General features: G+C 45.9%; 1 protein-coding gene across 2 annotated transcripts in view; it reads left to right on the top strand.

The window, feature by feature from the left end:
* The window catches only part of LOC142466203 (putative cation-transporting ATPase 13A4), a 70,390-nt gene that overhangs the window by 29,421 nt on the left and 21,949 nt on the right, over positions 1–19,020 (top strand). Inside the window, exons 9-20 of one of the 2 annotated variants that reach the window (XM_075571088.1) lie at positions 9,438–9,569; positions 9,969–10,139; positions 11,360–11,517; positions 11,622–11,810; positions 12,370–12,431; positions 12,686–12,836; positions 12,954–13,040; positions 13,611–13,767; positions 15,247–15,364; positions 15,611–15,735; positions 16,118–16,281; positions 17,841–17,960. In XM_075571088.1, coding sequence (XP_075427203.1) covers positions 9,438–9,569; positions 9,969–10,139; positions 11,360–11,517; positions 11,622–11,810; positions 12,370–12,431; positions 12,686–12,836; positions 12,954–13,040; positions 13,611–13,767; positions 15,247–15,364; positions 15,611–15,735; positions 16,118–16,281; positions 17,841–17,960 — 1,634 coding nt within the window. Of the gene's footprint in view, positions 1–9,437; positions 9,570–9,968; positions 10,140–11,359; positions 11,518–11,621; positions 11,811–12,369; positions 12,432–12,685; positions 12,837–12,953; positions 13,041–13,610; positions 13,768–15,246; positions 15,365–15,610; positions 15,736–16,117; positions 16,282–17,837; positions 17,961–19,020 lie in introns of both variants that reach the window. The other variant, XM_075571087.1, reaches the window with a different exon arrangement.

The following is a 19,020-nucleotide window of genomic DNA, read 5'->3' as shown; positions in this document are numbered from 1 at the left end:
GTCAGCGTGTGACACATTGTGGGGACAGTATCTGCAATACATCAGCTGAAGCTGTGTGTGTGAGACACGGTCAGCGTGTGACACATTGTGGGGACAGTGTCTGCAATACATCAGCTGAAGCTGTGTGTGAGAGACATGGTCAGCGTGTGACACATTGTGGGGACAGTATCTGCAATACATCAGCTGAAGCTGTGTGTGAGAGACACGGTCAGCGTGTGACACATTGTGGGGACAGTATCTGCAATACATCAGCTGGAGCTGTGTGTGAGAGACACGGTCAGCGTGTGACACATTGTGGGGACAGTATCTGCAATACATCAGCTGAAGCTGTGTGTGAGAGACACGGTCAGCGTGTGACACATTGTGGGGACAGTATCTGCAATACATCCGCTGAAGCTGTGTGTGAGAGACACGGTCAGCGTGTGACACATTGTGGGGACAGTATCTGCAATACATCAGCTGGAGCTGTGTGTGAGAGACACGGTCAGCGTGTGACACATTGTGGGGACAGTATCTGCAATACATCAGCTGAAGCTGTGTGTGTGAGAGACACGGTCAGCGTGTGACACATTGTGGGGACAGTATCTGCAATACATCAGCTGAAGCTGTGTGTGAGAGACATGGTCAGCGTGTGACACATTGTGGGGACAGTATCTGCAATACATCAGCTGAAGCTGTGTGTGAGAGACACGGTCAGCGTGTGACACATTGTGGGGACAGTATCTGCAATACATCAGCTGAAGCTGTGTGAGAGAGACACGGTCAGCGTGTGACACATTGTGGGGACAGTATCTGCAATACATCAGCTGGAGCTGTGTGTGAGAGACACAGTCAGCGTGTGACACATTGTGGGGACAGTATCTGCAATACATCAGCTGAAGCTGTGTGTGAGAGACACGGTCAGCGTGTGACACATTGTGGGGACAGTATCTGCAATACATCAGCTGAAGCTGTGTGTGTGAGACACGGTCAGCGTGTGACACATTGTGGGGACAGTATCTGCAATACATCAGCTGAAGCTGTGTGTGTGAGACACGGTCAGCGTGTGACACATTGTGGGGACAGTATCTGCAATACATAAGCTGAAGCTGTGTGAGAGACACGGTCAGCGTGTGACACATTGTGGGGACAGTATCTGCAATACATCAGCTGGAGCTGTGTGTGAGAGACACGGTCAGCGTGTGACACATTGTGGGGACAGTATCTGCAATACATCAGCTGAAGCTGTGTGAGAGAGACACGGTCAGCGTGTGACACATTGTGGGGACAGTATCTGCAATACATCAGCTGAAGCTGTGTGTGAGAGACACGGTCAGCGTGTGACATATTGTGGGGACAGTATCTGCAATACATCAGCTGAAGCTGTGTGTGAGAGACACGGTCAGCGTGTGACACATTGTGGGGACAGTATCTGCAATACATCAGCTGAAGCTGTGTGTGTGAGACATGGTCAGCGTGTGACACATTGTGGGGACAGTATCTGCAATACATCAGCTGAAGCTGTGTGGGAGAGACATGGTCAGCGTGTGACACATTGTGGGGACAGTATCTGCAATACATCAGCTGAAGCTGTGTGTGAGAGACACGGTCAGCGTGTGACACATTGTGGGGACAGTATCTGCAATACATCAGCTGAAGCTGTGTGTGTGAGACATGGTCAGCGTGTGACACATTGTGGGGACAGTATCTGCAATACATCAGCTGAAGCTGTGTGTGAGAGACACGGTCAGCGTGTGACACATTGTGGGGACAGTATCTGCAATACATCAGCTGAAGCTGTGTGTGAGAGACACGGTCAGCGTGTGACACATTGTGGGGACAGTATCTGCAATACATCAGCTGAAGCTGTGTGTGTGAGACACGGTCAGCGTGTGACACATTGTGGGGACAGTATCTGCAATACATCCGCTGAAGCTGTGTGTGTGAGACACGGTCAGCGTGTGACACATTGTGGGGACAGTGTCTGCAATACATCCGCTGAAGCTGTGTGTGAGAGACACGGTCAGCGTGTGACACATTGTGGGGACAGTATCTGCAATACATCAGCTGAAGCTGTGTGTGTGAGACACGGTCAGCGTGTGACACATTGTGGGGACAGTGTCTGCAATACATCAGCTGAAGCTGTGTGTGAGAGACATGGTCAGCGTGTGACACATTGTGGGGACAGTATCTGCAATACATCAGCTGAAGCTGTGTGTGAGAGACACGGTCAGCGTGTGACACATTGTGGGGACAGTATCTGCAATACATCAGCTGGAGCTGTGTGTGAGAGACACGGTCAGCGTGTGACACATTGTGGGGACAGTATCTGCAATACATCAGCTGAAGCTGTGTGTGAGAGACACGGTCAGCGTGTGACACATTGTGGGGACAGTATCTGCAATACATCCGCTGAAGCTGTGTGTGAGAGACACGGTCAGCGTGTGACACATTGTGGGGACAGTATCTGCAATACATCAGCTGGAGCTGTGTGTGAGAGACACGGTCAGCGTGTGACACATTGTGGGGACAGTATCTGCAATACATCAGCTGAAGCTGTGTGTGTGAGAGACACGGTCAGCGTGTGACACATTGTGGGGACAGTATCTGCAATACATCAGCTGAAGCTGTGTGTGAGAGACATGGTCAGCGTGTGACACATTGTGGGGACAGTATCTGCAATACATCAGCTGAAGCTGTGTGTGAGAGACACGGTCAGCGTGTGACACATTGTGGGGACAGTATCTGCAATACATCAGCTGAAGCTGTGTGAGAGAGACACGGTCAGCGTGTGACACATTGTGGGGACAGTATCTGCAATACATCAGCTGGAGCTGTGTGTGAGAGACACAGTCAGCGTGTGACACATTGTGGGGACAGTATCTGCAATACATCAGCTGAAGCTGTGTGTGAGAGACACGGTCAGCGTGTGACACATTGTGGGGACAGTATCTGCAATACATCAGCTGAAGCTGTGTGTGTGAGACACGGTCAGCGTGTGACACATTGTGGGGACAGTATCTGCAATACATCAGCTGAAGCTGTGTGTGTGAGACACGGTCAGCGTGTGACACATTGTGGGGACAGTATCTGCAATACATAAGCTGAAGCTGTGTGAGAGACACGGTCAGCGTGTGACACATTGTGGGGACAGTATCTGCAATACATCAGCTGGAGCTGTGTGTGAGAGACACGGTCAGCGTGTGACACATTGTGGGGACAGTATCTGCAATACATCAGCTGAAGCTGTGTGTGTGAGACACGGTCAGCGTGTGACACATTGTGGGGACAGTATCTGCAATACATCAGCTGAAGCTGTGTGTGTGAGACACGGTCAGCGTGTGACACATTGTGGGGACAGTATCTGCAATACATCAGCTGAAGCTGTGTGAGAGACATGGTCAGCGTGTGACACATTGTGGGGACAGTATCAGCAATACATCCGCTGAAGCTGTGTGTGTGAGACACGGTCAGCGTGTGACACATTGTGGGGACAGTATCTGCAATACATCAGCTGAAGCTGTGTGTGAGAGACACGGTCAGCGTGTGACACATTGTGGGGACAGTATCTGCAATACATCAGCTGAAGCTGTGTGTGAGAGACACGGTCAGCGTGTGACACATTGTGGGGACAGTATCTGCAATACATCAGCTGAAGCTGTGTGTGTGAGACACGGTCAGCGTGTGACACATTGTGGGGACAGTATCTGCAATACATCAGCTGAAGCTGTGTGTGAGAGACACGGTCAGCGTGTGACACATTGTGGGGACAGTATCTGCAATACATCAGCTGAAGCTGTGTGTGAGAGACATGGTCAGCGTGTGACACATTGTGGGGACAGTATCTGCAATACATCAGCTGAAGCTGTGTGTGTGAGACACGGTCAGCGTGTGACTCATTGTGGGGACAGTATCTGCAATACATCAGCTGAAGCTGTGTGTGAGAGACACGGTCAGCGTGCGACACATTGTGGGGACAGTATCTGCAATACATCAGCTGGAGCTGTGTGTGAGAGACACGGTCAGCGTGTGACACATTGTGGGGACAGTATCTGCAATACATCCGCTGAAGCTGTGTGAGAGAGACACGGTCAACGTGTGACACATTGTGGGGACAGTATCTGCAATACATCCGCTGAAGCTGTGTGAGAGACATGGTCATCGTGTGACACATTGTGGGGACAGTATCTGCAATACATCAGCTGAAGCTGTGTGTGAGAGACATGGTCAGCGTGTGACACATTGTGGGGACAGTATCTGCAATACATCAGCTGAAGCTGTGTGTGTGAGACACGGTCAGCGTGTGACACATTGTGGGGACAGTATCTGCAATACATCAGCTAAAGCTGTGTGTGAGAGACACGGTCAGCGTGTGACACATTGTGGGGACAGTATCTGCAATACATCAGCTGAAGCTGTGTGTGAGAGACACGGTCAGCGTGTGACACATTGTGGGGACAGTATCTGCAATACATCAGCTGAAGCTGTGTGTGTGAGAGACACGGTCAGCATGTGACACATTGTGGGGACAGTATCTGCAATACATCAGCTGAAGCTGTGTGTGAGAGACACGGTCAGCGTGTGACACATTGTGGGGACAGTATCTGCAATACATCAGCTGGAGCTGTGTGTGAGAGACACGGTCAGCGTGTGACACATTGTGGGGACAGTATCTGCAATACATCAGCTGGAGCTGTGTGTGAGAGACACGGTCAGCGTGTGACACATTGTGGGGACAGTATCTGCAATACATCAGCTGAAGCTGTGTGTGAGAGACACGGTCAGCGTGTGACACATTGTGGGGACAGTATCTGCAATACATCCGCTGAAGCTGTGTGTGAGAGACACGGTCAGCGTGTGACACATTGTGGGGACAGTATCTGCAATACATCAGCTGAAGCTGTGTGTATGAGAGACACGGTCAGCGTGTGACACATTGTGGGGACAGTATCTGCAATACATCAGCTGAAGCTGTGTGTATGAGAGACACGGTCAGCGTGTGACACATTGTGGGGACAGTATCTGCAATACATCAGCTGGAGCTGTGTGTGAGAGAGACACGGTCAGCGTGTGACACATTGTGGGGACAGTATCTGCAATACATCCGCTGAAGCTGTGTGTGAGAGACACGGTCAGCGTGTGACACATTGTGGGGACAGTATCTGCAATACATCCGCTGAAGCTGTGTGTGAGAGACACGGTCAGCGTGTGACACATTGTGGGGACAGTATCTGCAATACATCAGCTGGAGCTGTGTGTGAGAGACACGGTCAGCGTGTGACACATTGTGGGGACAGTATCTGCAATACATCAGCTGAAGCTGTGTGTGTGAGAGACACGGTCAGCATGTGACACATTGTGGGGACAGTATCTGCAATACATCAGCTGAAGCTGTGTGTGAGAGACACGGTCAGCGTGTGACACATTGTGGGGACAGTATCTGCAATACATCAGCTGGAGCTGTGTGTGAGAGACACGGTCAGCGTGTGACACATTGTGGGGACAGTATCTGCAATACATCAGCTGGAGCTGTGTGTGAGAGACACGGTCAGCGTGTGACACATTGTGGGGACAGTATCTGCAATACATCAGCTGAAGCTGTGTGTGAGAGACACGGTCAGCGTGTGACACATTGTGGGGACAGTGTCTGCAATACATCACCTGAAGCTGTGTGTGAGAGACACGGTCAGCGTGTGACACATTGTGGGGACAGTATCTGCAATACATCAGCTGAAGCTGTGTGTGAGAGACATGGTCAGCGTGTGACACATTGTGGGGACAGTATCTGTAATACATCAGCTGAAGCTGTGTGTGAGAGACACGGTCAGCGTGTGACACATTGTGGGGACAGTATCTGTAATACATCAGCTGAAGCTGTGTGTGAGAGACATGGTCAGCGTGTGACACATTGTGGGGACAGTATCTGTAATACATCAGCTGAAGCTGTGTGTGAGAGACACGGTCAGCGTGTGACACATTGCGGGGACAGTATCTGCAATACATCAGCTGAAGCTGTGTGTGAGAGACACGGTCAGCGTGTGACACATTGTGGGGACAGTATCTGCAATACATCAGCTGAAGCTGTGTGTGTGAGACATGGTCAGCGTGTGACACATTGTGGGGACAGTATCTGCAATACATAAGCTGGAGCTGTGTGTGAGAGACACGGTCAGCGTGTGACACATTGTGGGGACAGTATCTGGAATATATCAGCTGAAGCTGTGTGTGAGAGACATGGTCAGCGTGTGACACATTGTGGGGACAGTATCTGCAATACATCAGCTGAAGCTGTGTGTGTGAGACATGGTCAGCGTGTGACACATTGTGGGGACAGTATCTGCAATACATAAGCTGGAGCTGTGTGTGAGAGACACGGTCAGCGTGTGACACATTGTGGGGACAGTATCTGCAATACATCAGCTGAAGCTGTGTGAGAGAGACACGGTCAGCATGTGACACATTGTGGGGACAGTATCTGGAATACATCAGCTGAAGCTATGTGTGAGAGAGACACGGTCAGCGTGTGACACATTGTGGGGACAGTATCTGCAATACATCAGCTGAAGCTGTGTGTGAGAGACACGGTCAGCGTGTGACACATTGTGGGGACAGTATCTGCAATACATCAGCTGAAGCTGTGTGTGAGAGACGGTCAGCGTGTGACACATTGTGGGGACAGTATCAGCAATACATCCGCTGAAGCTGTGTGTGAGAGACACGGTCAGCGTGTGACACATTGTGGGGACAGTATCTGTAATACATCAGCTGAAGCTGTGTGTGTGAGACACGGTCAGCGTGTGACACATTGTGGGGACAGTATCTGCAATACATCAGCTGAAGCTGTGTGTGTGAGAGACACGGTCAGCGTGTGACACATTGTGGGGACAGTATCTGCAATACATCAGCTGAAGCTGTGTGAGAGAGACACGGTCAGCGTGTGACACATTGTGGGGACAGTATCTGCAATACATCAGCTGGAGCTGTGTGAGAGAGACACGGTCAGCGTGTGACACATTGTGGGGACAGTATCTGCAATACATCAGCTGAAGCTGTGTGAGAGAGACACGGTCAGCGTGTGACACATTGTGGGGACAGTATCTGCAATACATCAGCTGAAGCTGTGTGTGAGAGACATGGTCAGCGTGTGACACATTGTGGGGACAGTATCTGCAATACATCAGCTGAAGCTGTGTGTGAGAGACACGGTCAGCGTGTGACACATTGTGGGGACAGTATCAGCAATACATCAGCTGAAGCTGTGTGAGAGACACGGTCAGCGTGTGACACATTGTGGGGACAGTATCTGCAATACATCCGCTGAAGCTGTGTGTGAGAGACACGGTCAGCGTGTGACACATTGTGGGGACAGTATCTGCAATACATCAGCTGAAGCTGTGTGTGAGAGACACGGTCAGCGTGTGACACATTGTGGGGACAGTATCTGCAATACATCAGCTGAAGCTGTGTGTGTGAGACACGGTCAGCGTGTGACACATTGTGGGGACAGTATCTGCAATACATCAGCTGAAGCTGTGTGAGAGACATGGTCAGCGTGTGACACATTGTGGGGACAGTATCAGCAATACATCAGCTGAAGCTGTGTGTGAGACACGGTCAGCGTGTGACACATTGTGGGGACAGTATCTGCAATACATCAGCTGAAGCTGTGTGTGAGAGACATGGTCATCGTGTGACACATTGTGGGGACAGTATCTGCAATACATCAGCTGAAGCTGTGTGTGAGAGACATGGTCAGCGTGTGACACATTGTGGGGACAGTATCTGCAATACATAAGCTGGAGCTGTGTGTGAGAGACACGGTCAGCGTGTGACACATTGTGGGGACAGTATCTGCAATACATCAGCTGAAGCTGTGTGTGAGAGACACGGTCAGCGTGCGACACATTGTGGGGACAGTATCTGCAATACATCAGCTGAAGCTGTGTGTGAGAGACATGGTCATCGTGTGACACATTGTGGGGACAGTATCTGCAATACATCAGCTGAAGCTGTGTGTGTGAGACACGGTCAGCGTGTGACACAATGTGGGGTCAGTATCTGCAATACATCCGCTGAAGCTGTGTGTGAGAGACATGGTCAGCGTGTGACACATTGTGGGGTCAGTATCTGCAATACATCAGCTGAAGCTGTGTGTGTGAGACACGGTCAGCGTGTGACACATTGTGGGGACAGTATCTGCTGGGGGATGTTCTCAGTTCTGGCCATTCTCAATATGAGCTTTGCACATCACCCACTTTACTAATGCAGAGGTAGGATTATAGGCCCACCCGCTATAACATTTTATCTGTAATAGCAGCCGATTCATCTAACGGAAGTACACCAAATAAAAGCCCATAGCTGTTATCATACATGTTACATACATGTTACATACATGCTAGAATAAATGCTTTCTGAAGTGTGTGACCAAAGCTTTATCTAATAGGCATAAGCATGAAATGAATTGACTGATTACTTTTTGGAAGGTTTCAGTATGATTAACATCTGGGGGAGGACACAAAGGAGCAAAACGTCCTCTCCAGGCCGGGGATTATCACAGGGAATCAGAGAACGATGTGGGCAGCATATGTAGGAAGGACAAAAAGAATATAGTGCAACACAGATTTAATTAACAAATAATACTAGAGCAGGGAGCTCCAACACACGCATAAGCTCCAGAATAAAATAAGGCAGTGTAACCACTCTGGGTTCAGGAGAACCGCAGCTCTGCTCGGCTCTAATCAGCTTCAATCGTCCTTCACTTCCGCACTCGGGCGGCGGCCGACGTCACGGACCAGTTCCTCCCATCATCCTCTGGCAAGGCAGTCCTGGTAACCGGATGAAACGCGTAGGGTTACCCGTGTGCTTTGACTTGTGAAGTGATGCGGACTCTGCAGACTCTCCACCGCGCCGCCAGCTGTGTTTCTCTGCGTCTCCACCGCCTGTACAACTCGCGCTGATACTGACAACTACGGAGCCAGACGATCCTTCCCTTGCCAGCGGATGATTGGAGGAACTGGTCCGTGACGTCAGACGCCGCCCGAGTGCGGAAGTGAAGGACGATTGAAGCTGATTAGAGCCGAGAAGAGCTGCGGTTCTCCTGAACCCAGAGTGGTTAAACTCCCTTATTTTATTCTGGAGCTTATGCGTGTGTTGGAGCTCCCTGCTCTAGTATTATTTGTTAATTAAATCTGTGTTGCACTATATTCTTTTTTTCCTTGCTACATATGCTGCCCACACCGTTCTCTGATTCCCTGTGATAATCCCCGGCCTGGGGAGGACGTTTTGCGCTTTGTGTCCTCCCCCAGATGTTACCTTGAGAGATTGAGGAATCTCTCACACCCGCTGCATCTCCTCTTGGTGATATTTATTTCTATATACTATTTATCTATATTATTTTAAGGTTTGCGCTTACTTTCCTTGCACCATTCAGTACGATTAACCCTTGCATTGCCTTGCAGATTGCAGCCAGGTGGAATCTCGCCATCTGATCCCCGGAGATATCATTGTTTTATCTGGCAAAAACTTTTTCATGTCGTGTGATGCCATATTAATCAATGGGACCTGTATTGTAAATGAGGGGATGTTAACAGGTAGGTTCGAGCTGAATTCTTTAAGTACATTATTAATATTGCATACATCTATCACAGGGAGCCTGTCCCGAATCTCCTGACCATGTTTAGAAAAATGAGATTGCAAACATATGTCAATTATTCTCATATTCCTATTAGTGGGGATTACTGACTAAAATCCAAAAGCCCGTTAAGAGGTTTAACCTGCTTCTCCTCCCAATGGATCTATACTCATTTCTCCGTGGCTTGTAAATAAATACGTTCAGAGGAAACAGGCTACATTTTGATGGGACTCTGGGTAATGTTAACCTGGTTCAAAAGGGAAAAGACAAAGTAACACCATGGGTTAAAGTTACAAGTAATGTGACAGCTGCGAGGTTTCTATGCGCTACTCTGAATAACCTGCCGGGCTCTCCTCAGGTGAGTGTATTCCTGTAACAAAGACTCAGTTACCACACGTAGATGCCACCACCCCATGGAAACAGTACAGCGGAGAAGATTACAGGAGACACGTCCTGTTCTGTGGGACGGAGGTCATTCGGACTGAGGCGACTGCTCAGGGTGCAGCCCTAGCTGTGGTGTTAAGAACGGGTGAGCCTGACTGTGGATATATCTGTGTATTATTGACACCTCTGGGGATTCATCAGCATGGAAGGGATATGAATTCATACTGTATTTTCAGTGAGACACAGCCAAGGATGCGATTAGCATTGATACTAATTAATAAAGCGGATACAAGTTGGCAGCACAGACAGCCCCCAGCAGTGTGTAAGTTCCCGGCAGGAGTATGTATGGTATGTCCTGTGTTCTTGGTCATGGTCTTTGTACTTAAACACTGAGGAACGTGTGAGGATCTGAATCCACCCAAAGCAGCTCAAGAATTCGAAGGCTGATTTGAATCTGCGCGACATACGAACCAAAACCCCAGGAAAGTGAACCCTCGGATTCCGTTAGTCCATTTTATGTGTATTTATATTTAGTAAAACGGTCAAACTTTAAAAAGCTTTTTTTTTTTTTTTTTTTTACATTTTTTATCCAAAACCGATCAAGTTCTGGAAAAACCAAAGTACTATTTTTTTAACCAAAATTAAAATCCCTGTGAAAGTGCCCCCCCCCCCCCCTACTAAAAATAACAGGTATTCATGTGGGAGACTGGGTGATGCTCAGGTTCTGACTCCCCTCATGGACCTTCAGCTCTACAAAGATGTCTCGCTTCCCACTACCCCTGGGGTTCTCAATTCCAGTCCTCAAGAACACACAACAGGTCAGGTTTTCAAGATTACCCTGCTTAAGGACAGCTGGCTTAATCAGTACCTGCTTCAGCACAGGTGGCTCAATAAGTCCCTGATTCAGCACAGGTGGCTCAATAGATTGAGCCACCTGTGCTGAAGCAGGGATATCCTTAAAAACTGATCTGTTGGGGGGTCTCGAGTACAGGAGTTGAGACCCCCTGCACTAAGTAACCCCTCCCTTCTCTCTGGTGTGCCTGGTAGGGCACAGGTTCCGGCATGCCGGGGCTGTTATGACGTACCATGAGGCACTTGCCCGGTTTCCAGGGTCAGGTCGGACTGACTGCTGCAATGAATCTCCTCCACTTCCCTTCCTGGCATCCGGGGGCACAGGCACATCATGTGATGACACTACGGCCCCAGCACTGTAAATGTTAATAAGCTTGGGGTTATGTACATTCATATAAGAAATAAGTTATTGTGCCATTGCAATATGCAGTATAGATGGATTTAAAGAACAATCTGCAACACTCACACTAATTCTGGAGTGTTCTCAATGTCTTCCTCTCACCTTCACTATAGGCTTCAATACAACCAAAGGGGATATGGTGAGATCCATTTTATATCCCAAACCTCTGAACTTCAAGTTGCACAGAGATGTCAAATGGTTTTTCATATTTCTGGGAGTCCTGGCCATCATTGGGATCCTCTACGCAGTCATTATATTCGCCCAGAGAAAGGTAGGACGTATTTCCGGAGCGTGGCCACGTGGCCTCCCATGACTCGTTCTGTACACTATATAGTGTGTGAGTTTCAGTACCGATTCCCTGCATTGTGTCTTTAGGTTTCCGCCGGCCGGATCATAGTAGAGTCACTAGTACTTCTGACCTCCGCGATTTGCCCGATTATTCCGGCAGCTCTGACGGTCGGGATTATTTACGCTCAACGCAGGCTGAAAAAAAAGAAAATATTTTGTATCAGTCCTGACAGAATCAACATGTGCGGCCAGCTCAACCTCTTCTGCTTCGACAAAGTAACACTGCCATTTCTTCTTCATTTCATCATTTTTATGTTATGGTATATTTATGGATGCTCAAGTCCCTATAATACATTGTATTTAGCCCCCTGCCTTACAAATTAGGGGGTTCACGCGGTTTGTTTAAGACTTTGAAACAAAATAAGTGGAATAATTAACAATAATGCGTTTTGCTAGGGTGATATTCATACATTATTCTGAAATTGGTAGCGAGAGTGCTTCAGGAAATGTGATTGTGCCACTGGCTGGCTTCAGATTATTTAGCGATATATCACTCGCGTCACAAAGGTTTGACATATTATTTCACAGCACTTATTGTAAAACATCAAGCAATTGTGGTTAATAGTATTGATCAGACTTGTGTGAAAAACCCTGAAACAACATAATGATAAAAATCCACGTTTTATGGGGTCCCCTTTGCCTCAGAACATTTTCCTCCACAGTTATTACAGAACTGTATATACCATTTCTGGAAATCTGATACTAATACTGTAATATTTACTGTGATACTGTATAGTGGTCATTAATATATATGGTTTATTGTTTACACATCTAGACTGGCACTTTAACTGAAGATGGTCTTGATCTCATGGGTGTAATCCCTGCGGGAGGAAAATGGTACGTTTTATTGGGCATTCATCATCATCTAATTCATTTACTGCTTTACTAAGTCTCACCAGGAGAAGGATTCTAGCTTCATTTACATGTTCAAAGTAACAATTGATCAGATAATTACTGCACATGTTTCCATCTCAATAGCCACTGAATCCGAACCTTTAAGGATAGAGGCGTAATCAGTTTTTCAGCATTCTATACTAAAACGATTGCTTTTTCTTTTTAATACAGTTTAAATGTATCCTTTGAACATTTAGTTTTCAGAACATGCTTAACTACAACCAACTTAGCGACTTGTCCTGGGGACCCCTGTTCGGAGCGATGGCCAGCTGTCACTCTCTGATCATGATCGATGGGACACTGCAGGGGGATCCTCTGGACCTGAAAATGTTTGCAGCCACTGACTGGGTAATACTTATATCATTTGGACTTTGTTTTGTTGGTTTTTGCATATATTTTCTATATTTGCTATGAAAAGAAAGACTAGTTGTACTATTGGTCATTTGTAATTGCATCTCTTCCCAGTTATTAGAAGATCCCAGCATTGATAATACAAATGATGGCTGTTGTTCACAAAACATGGTTATTAGACCTGGGCCAAATTCAAGCATGGTAAGCTTTATAAGTTTTATATATATGCTAAAAATCTGAGTGACTGACCCGAAATCATTGAGAAGTCCAAAAAATGAATGACAGTTGACATGAGCGGTTAACTTCAACCAGTATCATGCGCTGATCAAATTGTTTCTTATGGAATCCAAAGCAGTTAAACCTTTAACATCTAATGCGAACCTTAAAAATTCATTTTTAATATATGTGCACACAGATGTATGTATATATGTATAATACATACATACATACATACATACATCTGTGTGCACATATATTAAAAAATGAATTTTTAAGGTTCGCATTAGATGTTAAAGGTTTAACTGCTTTGGATTCCATAAGAAACAATTTGATCAGCGCATGATACTGGTTGAAGTTAATCGCTCATGTCAACTGTCATTCATTTTTTGGACTTCTCAATGATTTCGGGTCAGTCACTCAGATTTTTAGCAGTAGCTGCTTCATTAACTTCAACAGAATCTCTCAGATGAAACATTTATTTTTCCTAAAAAGGAAAGTACAGTAACTTAGCCATCAGAAAGAAAACCCATTTCTGTTTCTGTTTTCCTCTAGAAATCAGTGGAAGGCATCAATGTTTTGTTCCAGTACCCCTTCTCCTCGGCCATGCAACGGATGTGTGTGATCACTGAGGTGATTGGAGGGGATGAGTTGGTTGTTTATATGAAGGGAGCTCCAGAGATGGTGGCCAGTTTTTGCAAACCAGAAACAGGTAAATGTATTTAATATTGTGACTGTGACTACCCAAGATAAAACAATCCTTCTCAGATAATAGACAAAAAACAAGCGCAAAACGCAAATGGTGAAGTATATCAAAACATATTTAGTGTAAAAAAAGGGTAAGTATTCTGCATGCATCAAAAAAATATAACATAAGCATTTCGTGTATCAATACATGAGTTACCACACAGCTGGCATCAGGGTAGGTGATAGAAGGAGATTCCTCAGGTAAGTAGACCTCAACACTCTCCAGATGTAATCTGACTCCGTGGCTGTAGTTAATCACCGGCGTCCAGGTCGTTGTTGTAGGTCACGTGTTGCAAGAACTCCGTTGCCGTCTCCGTGGTAGTGATGAAGAAGTTCTTACTCCAGAAGGACACACTCACTATGTGTGCATCGGGACAAAGTTTCTAAGTCCACTCAACAGATAAATCCCTGAAGAAGTAGCACCCAGCTACGAAACGCGTAGGATTATTGCTTTTATTGGTACCTTTTATGTCCATTACTATTATCCTTTAACAGTTTTGTTGGATAGTTATTAAGCTTCATCTTTTGCTGCCGTGTATCTATGCTATACCTCTCGGGTGGCCCCCGTTGGAAGTACGCCCCTTGTGAGACGTCACACGTATGCGCATAGCGTAACGTCACTGTCAGCTGACGGATTCTCAGGCACAGGCGCCCAAACACGCAACTGTAGCCTGGTAGCATTGATACTCTGTTGAGTGGACTTAGAAACTTTGTCCCGATGCACACATAGTGTGTCCTTTTGGAGTAAGAACTTCTTCATCACTACCACGGAGACGGCAACGGAGTTCCTGCAACACGTGACCTACAACAACGACCTGGACGCCGGTGATTAACTACAGCCACGGAGTCAGATGACATCTGCAGAGTGTTGAGGTCTACTTACCTGAGGAATCTCCTTCTATCACCTACCCTGATGCCAGCTGTGTGGTAACTCGTGTATTGATACACAAAATGCTTATGTTCTATTTTTTTGATGCACGCAGAATACTTACCCTTTTTTTACACTAAATATGTTTTGATATACTTCACCATTTGCGTTTTGCGCTTGTTTTTTGTCTTTTGTCTCTAGTTCTTGGGAGTGCGGAGCCACTCTGTTACTATAGCAGCATACGCAACACACCAACGGTTATGTATGGTTTTAAATTTTTTTTGTCACTTCCACAGTAGGGTTGTGCCTGAAACCATTGTATAAACAAATTACAATAAGGAGGGTCTACACTAATTAGTGGTATCACTTTTAGATATTGATCTTTTAACACAATTGGGTTGTTTTTTGGGTTGCGCACTTATTTCTTTCTTCACTTCTCAGATAATGCCTGTGTGAAATGGCCTTTCAATAGTTCCAGATGAAACATAGACGGTCAATAGAAATTCTAAAAGTTATGTTGCATATATTTTTTGGCAAGAAGCTTATTGAAACATTTTTAAACTTTTTTTCTGACAGTCCCCAGTGAATTTTTAGATGAACTTGAATGCTACACATTTCAGGGTCTGCGAGTGATTGGAGTGGCATTCAAAGTCCTCAAGGATGGAAACCGCAATGTCTTAGACAGCATGGAAAGGTAAGTTAAAAGAGCAAAGAAATGACATATGGTGCCAGGGAGGTAACACAAACGCAGCCCGACATATTATGTTATGCATTTCGTCTATTTTTCTTGTTGTTTAAAGAAAATACATTTATGTTCAGAAAATGGTATCTGTCCGACTCTTGCTTAACGTGAAGAATGACAGTGCAAGCTTCACTCATTGAGTGCACCATCACTCTGCTCTTTGGCGCATGATCATAACGTTCCTGTATCACTCTGAAGGGAAGAAGTTGAAGCTGACTTGGAGTTTCTTGGTTTGCTGATATTAGAAAATCGACTTAAACCAGAAACCAAAGCAATCCTGGAGGAACTGAAAGCAGCGAACATCAGGACTGTCATGATCACAGGTATTAATACAAGACATGGAGACAAGATTCAGCTGTAACAAACATTGTGCAACTCATACTGGCTCTCACTATGTACAAAGAATCTAGGTGTAATAATGCTGCAACGTGTAACACACGAGTTCCTTAAAACAGGCAAACTAAATAAAGGAGAAGAAGTTAGGTGTATATGGGTAACGTATCCTCATCACTTGTTACAGGATGCCATAAGTCCTCATGGAAATAGAAATTGACCACAATTATCATACAGATATAATTGAAGGAATATTTATTTTAGCTTTCACATGGTAAAGAAATGAAAGAAAATGAATCGACATTAATGCGGTCACATGTTCTTTTACTACAGCGAGTAATATGGATATTCTACTGTCCCTTTACTGCACAGGTGACAATATTCAAACTGCTACTACTGTTGCAAAAAACTGTGGCATGATTCCGGAAGAGAGCCAAGTGATTCTTGTTGAGGCCTGTGGACCGGAAGGTTCTTCCCCAGCATCTGTCTCCTTGAAACTTATGGAATATCCACAGAGAAACAGTGACACAAAACATGTGAGTAACTTCATGTACAGATCTCGCAGTCAAGATTTTATCTTTTAAGCTACACAGCTCATTTTTATTTCAGACCAGCACCTAACCAATGCAGCACACATCCTTTGTTACCTATAGTTCTTTATGTTATCATGGAGAATTTGGAAACTAAAATATGTCCCTGCATAATTGAAGAGCTCCAGAATACATCCCAGTCAGACATATGTATATATAAGATACAGGCCCTGTTTCTATTAACTCTGACGCGGCCAATCGAAGGGCAATTGGCCAAAAAAACACAGTAAAGGTTATGCGATCAGTCGCGTCGCCGTCACTATAAGCGCGGCCTTATGCGACCGGACGCTTTGGGATCTCATAGAATCAGTAGAGGCCAAATTCTGTGTGGTCAGATAAAAATAGTAATTAGCCAATTAAGTGGATACCTCTGTTTTTTTGCACTTTTTAAAATGGATTATATATTAGGTGATGTTTTATTCTTATTTGAAAACAATGCCAGCTCTCTTGTGACCCAGACGGTCCCCTGCTGAGGCTTAGGCTGAGGCCCCGGTGTCAGCGCTGCACGCGCGCCTTCCAGTGAGCTGCAGGGTGAAAGACAGGGGGAGCGTGGCGGGGGGGGGGGGGGGGGGGGGGGGGGGGGGCGCGGCCACAACATCACCCGGCAGGTTCGCCCTCATTAGCTGAACTGCCGGGGGGCGTGGCCAGCGCTCCATCGCGAGTTGTGAGCACAGATTTCCTGTCTTCGGCTACGACCCCGTTTTCTGCGCTGCACGTACACCTGCCAAGCTGGCGGCGCGTGCAGCCAAATTCCCCGGTCTACAGAGAGTTGCAGGGGGAAAGACAGGGGGGCGTGACTGGGGAGTGACGGGGCGCGGCAATGACGTCACCCAAGAAATCAGTTTTGACTGATTTCTTGTGCAACACGCCCCCTCCTGCGCGCGTCCGCGCGTTCTATGGGCGCAATCAATGCCTTACGGCAATCTGATCGCGCCCCGAGCGGGCGCCTCTGTGCCGTCTCCCACACCATGGACTCAGCCTAAGGACCTGAACTAGAGACGGTGACACATTAAACACAACTATTTGTAAGATCTGTAAAATTTACAAAAATTCACCAAGTATTTGGCAACATATTATTCATTAGAATGACAGATTGTAAGCTCTCCGGGGCAGGAATTTCCTTTCCTACAGTCTGATTTTATGTATAATTCCCTGTTATTGTCTCTGTTGCACAGCGCTGCCTGCGTGTTCTGGCGCTATTTAAGTACAAATATACATGCAGTAATGTAGTAAGTTAGTAATTAGTCAGAGAAATCACTGCTTTGCTTGGATCTCTCTGCTGGCAAAGACTAAATATCGCTCAGGCACAGGAACAATTTTGCAGATGTCACCAATTTTACTAAACTTATTTTAAAAAGTCCATAATATGTGAAGTCGCAAACAATTTAATGAACATTGCAGACATTTCCGTGAATGGATCTCAGAGACATTCACAAATCTCGATGCTGATAACAGATAATAAAGATAAGTCCCTGTAATAAAGCTGTGATTTGGATTGTTAGCAGGGAACCTGCATCAATGTTGAAGAGATGCTGAGCACCAAGAAGATCAGTGATTATCATTTTTCAATGAGTGGGAAAACATATGAAAATCTAGAGAAATATTTTTATGATTTGTTACCAAGAGTAAGTATATTTACCTGATTATTACTAACCCTTTAAAGTACCTTAGAATCACAACAAACGTGTAGAATGTTTTGTAGGTAGCAAATGTATCTCGCTATATAGCTTTATTATCCATCTGTAGGCGATGTTAACCTCCGTTGCGAGTTACAGTGATAAATGATGGGATAAATCCCACACAAATCAATGGCGTTGAACGCGGACCGCAGACTGGTAACTCGCAGCGGAGGTTACTGAATCTCCCCCTTAATTTACATGTACAACTATACTATACATATAATATATAGACACGTAAGCAGACTTTACAAATACAGAATGCAAGATATGATTGAGAGAAATAAGGCACAATATAGTACATGTTCACAAAGTAGAAAGGTAACACTCGGAAGCGAGGAGTCTGCCCCACAGAGCTGACAATCTAAGTATACATGCCTGAGTTTTACAAACGCTGCTATAATTAGATAATTAGCCACTCGCTATGGTTCCTTATTCCATTTCAAGATCATTAAAACAAATTTAAATTTAAACGCAAGACCCATATTTTAATTATTCTGATTATTCTTAATAATAATAATAACTTTATTTCATATAGCGCTTTTCTCCCAGTGGGACTCAAAGCGCTTCACAATTACAGTATAGCGCGCGGTATGGAGCACATAGGAATGTTACAGTATAGCGCGCGGTATGGAGCACATAGGAATGTTACAGTATAGCGCGCGGTACGCAGCACATAGGAATGTTACAGTATAGCGTGCGGTACGCAGCACATAGGAATGTTACAGTATAGCGCACGGTATGGAGCACATAGGAATGTTACAGTATAGCGCGCGGTACGCAGCACATAGGAATGTTACAGTATAGCGTGCGGTACGCAGCACATAGGAATGTTACAGTATAGCGCACGGTATGGAGCACATAGGAATGTTACAGTATAGCGCGTGGTACACAGCAAATAGGAATGTTACAGTATAGAGCGCAGTACGCAGCACATAGGAATGTTACAGTATAGCGCGCAGTACGCAGCACATAGGAATGTTACAGTATAGCGCGCAGTACGCAGCAC

This window comes from Ascaphus truei, chromosome 14 (genome assembly GCF_040206685.1).
Source record: "Ascaphus truei isolate aAscTru1 chromosome 14, aAscTru1.hap1, whole genome shotgun sequence".
NCBI lineage: Eukaryota > Metazoa > Chordata > Amphibia > Anura > Ascaphidae > Ascaphus > Ascaphus truei.
This window is presented reverse-complemented; position numbering and strand designations above follow the sequence as displayed.